Source organism: Pundamilia nyererei, unplaced genomic scaffold, assembly GCF_000239375.1.
Source record: "Pundamilia nyererei isolate P.nyererei 1_Seehausen unplaced genomic scaffold, PunNye1.0 scaffold00138, whole genome shotgun sequence".
Lineage (NCBI taxonomy): Eukaryota > Metazoa > Chordata > Actinopteri > Cichliformes > Cichlidae > Pundamilia > Pundamilia nyererei.
The window spans coordinates 428,248-440,197 of record NW_005187539.1 but is presented as its reverse complement, the minus strand read 5'-3'; the positions used below and the strand labels follow the sequence as shown (position 1 = coordinate 440,197).

The window sequence follows — 11,950 nt, the reverse complement described above, 5'->3', positions numbered from 1 at the left end:
TGTGTGTGTGTGTGTGTGTGTGGTTTGTTCTCATTTCTTGACAATTGTTCACCTGCTTCGGGTGTATTGCTAGAGACCTGATTTAGTGCAGTGTCAAGTCTTTGTATTTTGACTAAGAGCTGCCTTCTATTACACTTTCACATCTACCGATCGCCTGTCTGTGAGGCATTTAGAGAATATTGGTAAACTGCAGCTTCATCACTCCCAGCCGCAAGGATACTTTCAATCTGTACGAAAAACTGCAGTAAAATTGAGTACAAAGATGGTAATAAAGGTTCTCACTAAATACAACTTTGTTCCTTATCTGTATGTCAGAGGAAGTGATTAATACAGGGCGAGATTACATTTGATTAGTTACCAACTGGCTCAGTGAGCATTAGCTCTGCTGCTCAGACTTGCTCCATATGGTTTGTGTTAAGTAATTGTATCCTTATAGGCATCTTCTATTCAATACAGTAACGCTATATCTGTGTATCACCTTTCATAGCCGTTTGCCTGTTTGCGAGGTGTTTAGGGACGTCTGTAAATTTCAGTTGTGGTGATTAACTCTTTCCGCAAGTCTTTACAACGAGACCTGACAAAAATGATTGACTCATTGCTTGACGAGCAAACTAGCTAATCTATCATTTAACATATCATTGCAGCCCTGCGGTTGCCTACACAAAGTGCCATATTTATTTACTTTTGTGTATGACAGTGATACTATACACAGCATTGAGGGAAAGGAAACCCTTTTTTATCCAGACTGCGATGCTGGCATTGAGGATAGTAAGATAAAAATGCTTGAACTGTCTGCCCAGAGCATGAAACTAACACAATGAACCCACTGTCCTGCTTTAAATTAAAAAATATATATATTGACAATTTCTTTTTTGAATATTTTTGAGGAAACTGCAGCGGAAAGCTGGGTCCCAGCATCTGATTTTCAGAGTACGTGGGTGCTGCTGGGGAGGAGCAGCCGCTGGCCTGGCGGTGCTGGTAGATGTGGCAATGCCGGCTGGGTAGTAAGGGGGGAGGACCAGCTGCCCGGGGAGCGCCCATTACGAGATAGAGCCAGAGATAAGTGCTCTCCCAGGCCCCTTTTCAGAGGCATAATTAGCACACTTCTTATCTGCTGCTCAATTCACATTCACACCCGCCTGCCATGAATGGAACGTGAAAGAGAGGCAGAAATCGGGGGAACGAGAGAGGTAGAGGGGCAAGACAGAGAGATGGGAGGGAGGTGGAGACAGCATGATGGAAACCTGTTCCCAGACAAACCGTCATTTGAGAAGAGAGAGACATGAGCGAGTTAATACTGCGACCGCCTCACTCTCCCCCTTTTCTCTATCCTTCCAAGGAGTCTTTGAACTCCTTAACAAAAACAGTGGTTTGTGCATCAAACTGCAATTTGGTAAAACAAAGCTATCTGGGGCTATAATCATCCTAATCAGCAAAAAAAAAATAAAGCCTTTGCAGATATTTCAAGATTATTCCGCCCTTGGTGATCTATTTCTCCCCCCCACCATCTTCTTCATCAAGCACAATTGTGGAAATCTTCCCAACTCTGCCTGCGACAGACACACGAAAACCTTTAATAATAAGTCCTCAGTGCTACATTTTTAATTGCTTTTAATAAAGAGTTAAACTGGCGCTATGTTTTCACCCTCTGTTTCCAACACACACAAGCTTGTGTTGTGTGAGCTCTGCGCTCTTTGTGAGAAGATGACAGGGGCTCCCATCATCATCTAACTGAGTGGAGCTAATATAAACAGGTTTGTTTGGTGTTGAAACAGTGTCGACTGCTAAACTCCAAACCCACAATAAAGAAGACATGTGTCATTATGACGATAAATCGCTCCACTGATACACTGAGCTAAGTTTCCTTATGCGCCGTCTCCAACCTTTGATGGAGATGTACAGTTTTCCTGCACACACGCATTGAAGGAAATTCACCAGAGTTCACCAATCAGAGACAAAAGGTCCTCAATTTCTGGCTTTAAACACAAAGGCTGTGTCTGCACGTGTGTGGACATTGGACAATTACGTATGCCCGTCTGGACTTTCAGGCTTGGATTTATGGCATATCAGTACAGCTCTACTTGAGAAAGCACGGTCCAATTAACAAATTATGCTACCTAAACACAGAGGACAATTTGCGACAGTTCTTTAGTGTGTATTTCACTACCTGGCTCTTGGAGGCCGCCACCTTTGCGAACAAGGCCTGGGACACTTTGGCCCTCTTCATCTCCTGCTGGATCTCATCGTAGATGGTGGAGTTGATGTTGAGGATGCAGCTGTCTGCCTTGCCGTTCCACTCGCTGGGCAGCGGTGACGGTTTAACCTGGTAATAAAAAGAACAAACATTTGATTTAAAGGCTTTCCCGGTTTTATTAAACTCTAATATGTTGTTAGATATAAGATTCTATTTGTATTTGGCAGGTTTAGATTGCATGTGTGGACCTGGACTCTACTCAGTGTGTAGAGTGTGTGAATGTGTGTGTGAATGGGTGGATGACTGGATATGTAAAGCGCTTTGGGGTTCTTAGGGACTAGTAAAGCGCTATATAAATACAGGCCATTTACCATTTACTCTGTCTGAAGATTTTTTTTTTTATTAGTGTTGTGTGACAGTTGGTTTACTAAATACTGCAACAGAGTTATGTAATGTAATTTAACTTTATTGTTCCAGACTTTCTGATAACACTTTGCGCTGATAGACAGAGAAATTAATATTTGCCTCGCGCTTGAAAAATAACTTTCCAGCTTCATAAACATAGAAAACACTAAAATTGCACTGACATAGGGATATTGTTGTCAATGAGAGTGACTTGTATTTTCAATGAGAATGTATCTGCTCAGTTGGCAGTGCTGGGGTTGGGGAAGTGAAGGGGTGAAGTTGTTTGCTCACAGGTGAAATGCCCACAGGGATTCGGGGATTCCAATCCTCCGGCCTTACGCTGTTACAGTCTTCCCTTCGGGGCTAGAACACAACACAACCATATTTGTTCAGGCTCACATAAGAAAAAATAATAATAAAGGGAATCTGTCTGAACACATGATCATGCATGCAGCCAACTCTTACACACACACCCGCGCGCTCGAGTGTAGATTTCACCCACACACAGCGCCAGCCTTACTTTGCTCAAAAACACTTAGATGTGTTGTGTGAAACGTTATTATTCTTATGTCAAGCCGGTGATTAAAAAATAAATGTAAGTCAAGTGAAATCAAATCATCTTCATTCAGCGGCTTGTTGCATCTTGACGAAAATCCTTTGACAAGGTAACAAGTATCCTAATAAAAGCATTACCCAAGAACCATTAGCATATGAATCATTCCATACGAGTCTTTTTGAAAGGAACCATCGACAGGGTTGGGTGTGGGTACAAGTAAATGGCATTCAAATAAACCATAATAACACCAACAGCTACCATCTCACGATGGAACTGGTGATCAAAAAACATATATATTCAAGTATTTGTCTAGACACCTAATACGAGCTCCTTTATGTGTTAAAAAACAATCTCTGAAATTTGTGGTGAAAGTGGAATGTCTGAGAATTTCTGGGCCTTTTATCCTGTTTTATGACAGCTCGACACGGGCTTGTCAGCGGGAGCAGGAGGGTACCGTGTCAAGCAAATTGTTAAGGCAGAGACATGCACTAACTGGCTTTGGGAGAGTCGAGCCGAGCCATCGGTACATGTGAGAGAAACATACCTCTGCATCTGTTTTTATGAGGCCAATAAAAACCCTCCTCTGTCTCAGGCTCAATTGCCACCCTGTCTGATTTATGTGCTTAAATTCACACCGCATTGCTTCATAGGAGAGGCTGGCAGATGGCCAGGTGTATGAGTGTGCAAATCTGTGTGTGCGCATGAGAGGAAGGACAGAAAACAGGTCTATATGATAAATGTCAATTGGTTTAAGTCATACAGGTGAAGCATATTAGGCCTTGAGATATTGTACTGATGTGCCAACAGTATTTTGAGTGATGTGAAAATAAAAATCAGAAAGCAGGATTTGAATTTTCTACACCATGCTGTAGCCACTGCCTTTATTCTCCGCCTTGGAGATTTATTTCTGTTTTATTTTGTTTCGTTATGTGCCTCTGCAGCTCTGTGAGCTCACTGCAGATATGCTAAGATAAGCCTGATATGAACTTAACAGGCACTTCATAGTTCCACGTTCCTGCCTTGGCTTTAAGGACACTAACAGGAACACTAGAAGCAGATTATTTTGCCAAAACCTTCTTTTATTTTCCTTTTTTTACATCAATAAATTCCTGTGCGATAGTTCACTCTGCTGCTTTGAGTTCCCGTCCTGTGCCGGCACAGCCTGAGATTGTAAAGATGAGCCGTGAACTGCAAAATGGTCCTGCTTTAAGTTCAGCACCGCTGCTTCACAGTACGACTCTTTCTTTTCAGCCGGCCACTGCCACCACGCTGAGCCTTTTCAGAGGGAAGATTGATTTTTAAGATGGGTGGGCTGGGGCTTCTATCTCACTCTCCTCCGCACCTAAATAAAAGCCAAATTTTCACCGGAGACAGGACAGAAGAAGCCTTTGTCTGGCCCTCTCACCTCCCAAATGCAGCTGACCGCACTTCAAATGGGCTTAAGTGGTAGAAAGTTGCCACATACCTTTCAAATGAGGGACACTGATTTGCGGCGAGGGTACAAAGTTGTGCTGTGGTACGAAGCGATTTTGAAAGAGGCACTGACTAAACGATGTTTGATCTTTCACAGAGCTTGTCATCACCGAGTGAGCTTTATTTTTTTGAAATGGGAGGGCTGTTAATGCTGCCTAATGCATGGTAAAAGGTCAAAATTAGCACAAAAAATTATCCATCATTTGTGCACCATTCTCACCTGTGTGGTGAGGGCGGGGATGATGCACAACTCATTTACATGCAGGAAGAATGTAAAGTATGTTCTCTTTACCACTGACAGACTTTTATTTGTTCCATGTGTTTCTGGAGAGGCTGATACAATAGAGGGGAATGTGAAGTATGCAACGAAACAATGTGTTGGGGTTGTTCTTGTACACACGCTTGTTGTTGTCCCAGAAAACAGAGTGTGCTAATGAGTGCATGAGGTGCCTGTGTTTGTACAGTATAAATATTTAACATTGTGCAAATGTTTTATACCAACTGACTGAATCTTCTGAAGAAGAAAGAAAAAGGAAATAGCGTTTTGTTTGACCTTGTGTGGTTTGCACCACCTAAAAAAGCGCCCGCGTCACGAGGTTTGTTTCACACGTCTGTCTGTCTGTCTGTGATCCCAACACAAAGACGGACGGACAGACATTCTCAGCTCAATCCAACCTGCTCTCACGCATGCATACCTTTACCCGTCGCTCACTGCGTGTAAACACATTCATGAAATACCAACAACATCTCGGCAGAGCTGGCTCAACAGTTCAAAGGAACAGATCCCTTCAGATGTGTCGTTTTATGGGGTAGAAATGTAGATTTATCAGCCCTGAGTGTTGCGTGCACACAGAAAACTATAACCGCGTAGAAAGTAGATTTTCTTTGCTTTTTGTCAGCCACAGGACTTTAAAGAACTGTCACTTCATTTCAGATTACTCTGACTCGGAGCAGAAAGGGTTTTCTTTGAGTTGGCCACACAACAGAATAGTTGTGGAGTTTAATAAGCAGGGTAATGGCAATAAACATCTGGGTTCGGTTGGCAATACTACATGATTTTTGGTCCCAAAGTTGACAAAGTATTTACTACAACTGCTGATGCTTTGTGTTTTATCCATCACACTTCTGCTACCAATGGAGCACAGCCTCATCTCACATCATATGTCAAGTTCACCGTCCTAATTTGGCGCCGTATTTAAGCTCCATAACTTTGCATGTGTGTCTGCTGGTTGAACCCATCCATCACCCCAGCATCCACTATAAGCAGCAGGGGCCTGTTCTACTTAAGCAAGTTTTTTTAGGTTATTACAACATGCTGTATAACCACAGAAGAGCATCCACAGAAACAATAATTTACCTGTACAGGTCGGCTGGATGGGGTGCTGATGAGCGGAGCGGAGCCCATTGCAGAGGCGGCCGTGAGGCTGCGCTCCCGCTCCTCCTGATAGATGCGGTCACGTTCGGCCTCCGGCAGCTGCAGGAAGTTCTGCATGGCGCGCAGGTTGACCAGTAGCGACTGGGACGCCGTCTTGGGATCTTCCTCCTTACGCAGGATCTCAGACAGTAAGCCCTACATGGTGAAACCACATTTAGTATATATATTTAAAAAAAAAAAAAAAAAAAGAAACGAGAAGGTGCCAAAAGAGCAGTGGACGGAGAGCAGCATCAAAGAAGAGTGAAAGAGGAAGAGAGAGTAAGAGGCTCCCAGAGCGGGAAATAGATGTGAAGCAGGGGTCACGGTGGTAACCAATAAGGAGAATAATCACATTAGAGGGTTCTTAAGTAAGACAGTAAAGTGTAAATGGAGACTCTAATGACAATGGAGCTGTGACGCTCTCACACACGCTTTCTTTTCTGAGTCAACTGATTATATGAGAGTCTCCACCTCTCACAGACTTGCAGGAGCTTTGTCTACAGAGAGCAGTCCATTATTAATGTTATAAAATCATCCCATCATATCCTCATGACTCTCTGCAGGGCTTTTGTCTGGAAGTACAACAATACTGTTCTGTCAGTCTAAAGCACTTCATCCATGATCATTTGTGGAGATGACGGGAAAAAAACCCCACTTTACTGAAACTTGTGTGTGGCCTCTGAACCCATCGCACATGGGTGGTATTTAGCACATCTTGGACATATTCTTTGAGTCGTGTACTGCTTTGGATAAGAGCGGAGCTACTCGCCTGAAACATCTTGTCTTGTTCAGCGGGCAATCAGTGTATCCTCTGTTTACTTTTCAATAGCGCTCAATTCCATCATTATGAGACGGCGATGACTCCATTATCAGAGACGTGTGATTGGGCCTTTTCATCAGCTCTTGGCCACACACTGTGCAAACCATCGCTCCGCTTCTCTCACCATCAATACGTGTGATTTGGTAATAAAACAAAGTGATGGTAAAAACAGATTTGTGTTTTTATTTATTTATTTTTAAAGCATTCGAGTCCTCTCGGGCTAATGATCAGAACTGCAATATGCGATTGGCGGTGTTTCTTCGGTGACTATTAAAATATATGCAGCCATATATGTCATGTTTAAAATATGCAGGTCTGTGGTATGCAGACATGTGTGAACAAACCACACATTTTTATTGGTGTGACTGTGTACTTGATGGGTACACATTGTCAGAGGACAGATTAGCAGTATATCCTTTTTATGCTTGAACTCTGTGTGTGTCTGTTTGCATTCTTCAGTGTGAACATGCTTATCAGTTTTCACCATCAACCATTTCTATCTGTCTCTTTGGGTTGAGTAGTTTCCACCCCATTAAAAAAAAAGCAACCTCTGCTCCTTTGATCCACCTCCTGCACTGACAGAGGCCTCTTCACCCTGCTGATCAACACCTCCCTCCCCTGTCCTTTTATTAATGCAGACTTTGTGAAGAAACACAAACCTAATAAATAATCCTCCGAAGGCACGTTGGACTAATTCCTAACATCAGCCACCGATAAGGCTCTATTTGTGTGGGAGCCTGCCATGCTGCACAAAACCACCACTGTCTGAGTAAGTAACACAAACACTCACATAATTTTTGTTGCTGTACGTTCTAACTCCAATAGATCCTTATCGCTCTTTTTCCCCCCTTTTCTTTTTCACATATAGAACTTCAAAGAAAATGGAGAGGTAATGAGGTTTGTTGTCAACCCCCCAATACAGATAGTACGTTTTAAGGCTTTAACGCTGCCATCTGTGTGTCTGTTGATATGTCTGTTAGGCCTCTGACTCTGCAGTGAAACCACATATTTTTGGCAGAGAGAGAACGGATGCCATGACCGAACCTGGGTCTTTCACATGGCAGCCTGCCAGCTGTCTTCAAGTGAAGCAGAGGTGCTAGACTACTGGAGTGTGTGAGAATTATGAATAAGCAGTGGATTCATACAGAAGCCTTTCCTAACATTTCATAGCGAGAGAGATCTCGTGAAATTGTAGAAATGATAATGTGATACGCTTCCTTTTCAAACAGGATGTTGTTGTAAGATATACACTTGATGTGTTACTACGGGAGATAAAAGCTGATGTTTTTGGTTTGATTTTGGTTGGGAGTATTTGGCTGAATTTCACCGGTGCCACTTGATTTTACAACTAAAGAACTTTAAGGGGATGTAAAGGTACCTTTTCCATATTTTAGATACTTTATTAACATCTGAATATACACAGTATTGATAAAAAACGAATGAAGACTGTATGATGTAGGCAGATGCAGTATGTTTTTTTATAATTTTCTTCCAGTTTAAATATAACCCACTGATTGAGGTCAGTTCTGTTACAATTCGATCTCCTCACCTGTGTTCTGTTGAAGGCCACACGGGCAAAGACAGCCTGTGAGATGCCGGCCCGTTTTAGCTCGTCCCTCACCCACTGGTAAATCTCAGAGGAAACCTCTGTGTTCGATGCCACCTGTGGCTCCAGAGGCTTGGTGTGGGAGCTGCGGTTGACAGGTGGGTGGTTGAGGTACTGCTGTGACAGGGATTGCTGCGCCAGCAGCCGGTTCACTGCATACTGCTGGTTGAGGATCTGTGCCATCACAAGCTGCTGGTTCACCAGCTGGGGACTGATGGGTGTGGACACCAAGCCCGGGTGATGCAGACCGGGGAGCTGGGGCTGTCGGCCTCCCGTTTGACCACCGTGCGGCGGCGGAGCATGAGGCAGCGGCGGCACCGGCGACGAAGGAGTCTGCTCCGCTGTGCTGCCGGGGATCGGCTGCTGCTGCTGGGAAAAACTCAGGTGGTTGTGGTTGTGGTTAGAGCCAGGTGGGGAGAGGTCGGACAAGCCGTCCATTTCCGCTGGAGAAAGACAAAGAAAAATAGACACGAACAAATGATTGGCTTAAATTCCACAAAGAAAACAGAGGAGGAAAAAACAGGCGCGGAGAATGACGTAAAAAGAAAAACTAGCAGATAGCCATTTAACAATCATGAACATCAGTTTAATGGCACCATAGTCATACTCTCTAATCAGAAGAAATGAAACAGACCCGGCCTGCATCAGATCAAATGTTTGCCTCGAGTCAATCTAAGCCTGTCAGCTTACATTCCTGTTTACATTATATGAGAAGGGAATTCATTTGTGAAGCTCGCACATATCTAAGAAACCAACGAAAAGCAACGGGAGGTTAGAATCTTCCCCCTAACCAGAACTCTCCACTGGCCTCTTCCTCCCTGCCAATGACCGGGTAAAAAAAAGAGAAAAACGAAAAAGATGGAAACGCAGATAAAAGAGCCTCATTGTGTTTGACCTGTGTCTTCCACTAACCATGCCTTCGAAATTAAGTACAGAACGTCTGTGGCCTCATCATGTGAAAAAAAAAATTCTTGTGTGTGTGTGTAGGTACAGAAATGATATGTGCGTGTTTGTGTGTATGTGCATGCACAGAGGCAGAAGCAATACAGCTAAATCTGATTCTCTCTTTGCATCCTTAATTCTAAAATAAGGAACACAAGCTAGCCAATATGACATATTTAGGGGAGGATGGTTTAAATATAAAATGTTTGGAACAGCGAAGAGAGAAAGGAGGGGTACATTGGAGGACAGAACGAGTAACCTGAGGAACTGCCCTGTTTGAAATACTGAAACGGTTTTGACTCGAACTGTCTGTGAGAAAAAAAAAATTCTATGTGCCGTCATTTAATGGCATTTTGGAGATTTTTGCAGCATCTCTTGCTTTGGGAATCTTTAAGTCCATAATGGCTGCTGGGGAATATTTTAAGACAGGTTTAAATTATGTGCTTAGAGGATGAAAACAATGATTTAACATTTAAAGTGCTACCCACAACGAAGTGAATGAGCATTTGGAGCAGCTGAATGTTTTCAGGTTACCGCCTCTCTTTAAGGAATTCACATATGCTGAGGCTCTTTGCATGTACTATGCCGAGTGAGTGAGGGGGCAGTATTTAAGAATTCATACGGATGGCAACATTAACACCTCAGAAGTGTGCTGCGGCCTCCACATCCCACAGAAAAGCATCGTATGAGAATGTGAAAAGCATAAATTGCTGTTAAGGGAAGGGGTGGTTTTAGGGGGGGGTCTTCAACAAGCTGAATTTTTCAGCAGATGAAAGATTAAGTGCATGGATGTTTTCCAAAAATACCCACAATAATCGTGTGTTTGAGCTGCCTGTTTCTTAACTGTCAGCAAGCACAAAACACCCGGCCAAGACGGGTCTATTGAGTGTTTGTCGAAAACAAATGATGTGGAGGGGGGGGGGGGCAACAAAAAATAAAAATCTTGGTAATAATCACATCTCTTTCCATAATCCCTGGCATTCCCTGGCTCTGATGGTATGGTGTGCCTTTTCACTCATATGTGAATGTGTGTATGTGCGTAGTGTGCATATGCTCGCTCACACAGACTGCTGGGGGGCATACTCGCAACACACAAACACACAGGCACATGGAGGCATTTCCATGCAAATTGAAAAGAGAAGGGGTGACAGAAGAGCATGGCAGGCCCTGGGAGAAAAAGGCTGCCACAGAAGCGGGAGTCCTCGTGTGGAATCCTGCCACAAAAGAGCCCCGGATTAAACACACAATGGGAATGGGATGTGGGCTGAGGGAGGGAGGGAGTGTGTGTTTGTGACTGGGAGTGAGAGAGAGAGCGAGAGAAAGAGGGAACGAGAAAGAGAGAGAGACACTGACCCAACTCCTGCTCCTGTTTCCTTCCCTGCGCTCACTCGCTGGCACCCACTTCAGCTGACAGAGAGTACCTGTGACCAGGTACTTGTTCCCCTTGACTTCAGGCTAAAGCTACTCACTGAACATGATGTGCTGAAGTGAATTTAGAGTCACATAAGACACTGCTTTCAAAACACAAAGGGTTGCTGTGCCCCCCGCCCCTCTCTCTCTCGCAGCCTTCATGCTTGGCAGTTCACCAGTGTTTTTTCTCTTGCTGCCATTTGTGGCCACATACAACAGCCCATCATAAATACTGAGGTTGGACTGGGGCAGGAGGTTTTGCCACGGGCATGTGGTGGGCACCTGAGGCTCATGTGCCAAAGTTTTTGCTTCTGAGGTTTGGCTAACATGGCGTGCGCGCGTGTGAGTTTATCTGAGTGTGTACGAGTACATCCTGAGATGCTATCGCTGCTTCTCTGTGTGCGTACACATCTGTGGTCAGGTTCTTATCAGGATTCGAAGTCCTCAGAGAGTATCATACAAAGAAAAAACACAACTGTGTAGTAATTATTGCTTTTTTTTTAAAGACAAGCATAAATCATTTAGATTGATTCTCACATTGTAAAGGAACTCTAAGTTTAGTTGTGACTGAGATGGAGATTTCCACGTGTAGCCTGTGGGTTAAAGTTAACAGAGCGATTTTTTTTGTTTTAATTGTGACTTTAAAATGACTGTTGTTGGTTTTTGGATCAAGATTATAATTGTGATTCAGTTTTTGGAAAGTCTGGTTGTTAACGGCAGTTAAGGTCACAGTCTGAGTATAAAGGAAAGTTTCTCAAAAAGTGACTGTGTGTTTATCTTTGTGTATTAATCTGTATAATCTCATTACAAGAAACAGGTACAAACAAGGAGAAAGGCTGTAAGGATCAGGTTTGACATCACCGTAAGTAATGCTATACTGAGTTTCCGCACAATTAATTAATGCCAAAGCAAAGTCCTCTACAGTGTGTGTGTGTGTGAGTATTTGTGTGTGCGCCCATGTTGCAACATACCTAGTGCATTGGCACGTGGGCTCTCACGGAGGACACACGTCCCCAGGTACCCCTCCAGCTGGGAGGGTTGACGCATGCCTGAATAGTCAAATAGCGAGGCACGCACACGCACACACACACACACACACACACACACACACACACACACACACACACACA

At 43.7% G+C, this 11,950-nt stretch overlaps 1 protein-coding gene across 5 annotated transcripts in view; it reads right to left on the bottom strand.

The window, feature by feature from the left end:
- satb1b (SATB homeobox 1b) overlaps window positions 1–11,950 on the bottom strand; it is a 56,888-nt gene that overhangs the window by 15,995 nt on the left and 28,943 nt on the right. For all 5 annotated transcript variants that reach the window (XM_005744020.1, XM_005744024.1, XM_005744023.2 and 2 more), the window contains exons 7-11: window positions 11,792–11,869; window positions 8,412–8,911; window positions 5,986–6,198; window positions 2,891–2,962; window positions 2,168–2,323 (exon numbers count right to left, since the gene is read on the bottom strand). In XM_005744020.1, the coding sequence (XP_005744077.1) occupies window positions 2,168–2,323; window positions 2,891–2,962; window positions 5,986–6,198; window positions 8,412–8,911; window positions 11,792–11,869 (1,019 nt within the window). The remainder of the gene's footprint in view (window positions 1–2,167; window positions 2,324–2,890; window positions 2,963–5,985; window positions 6,199–8,411; window positions 8,912–11,791; window positions 11,870–11,950) is intronic.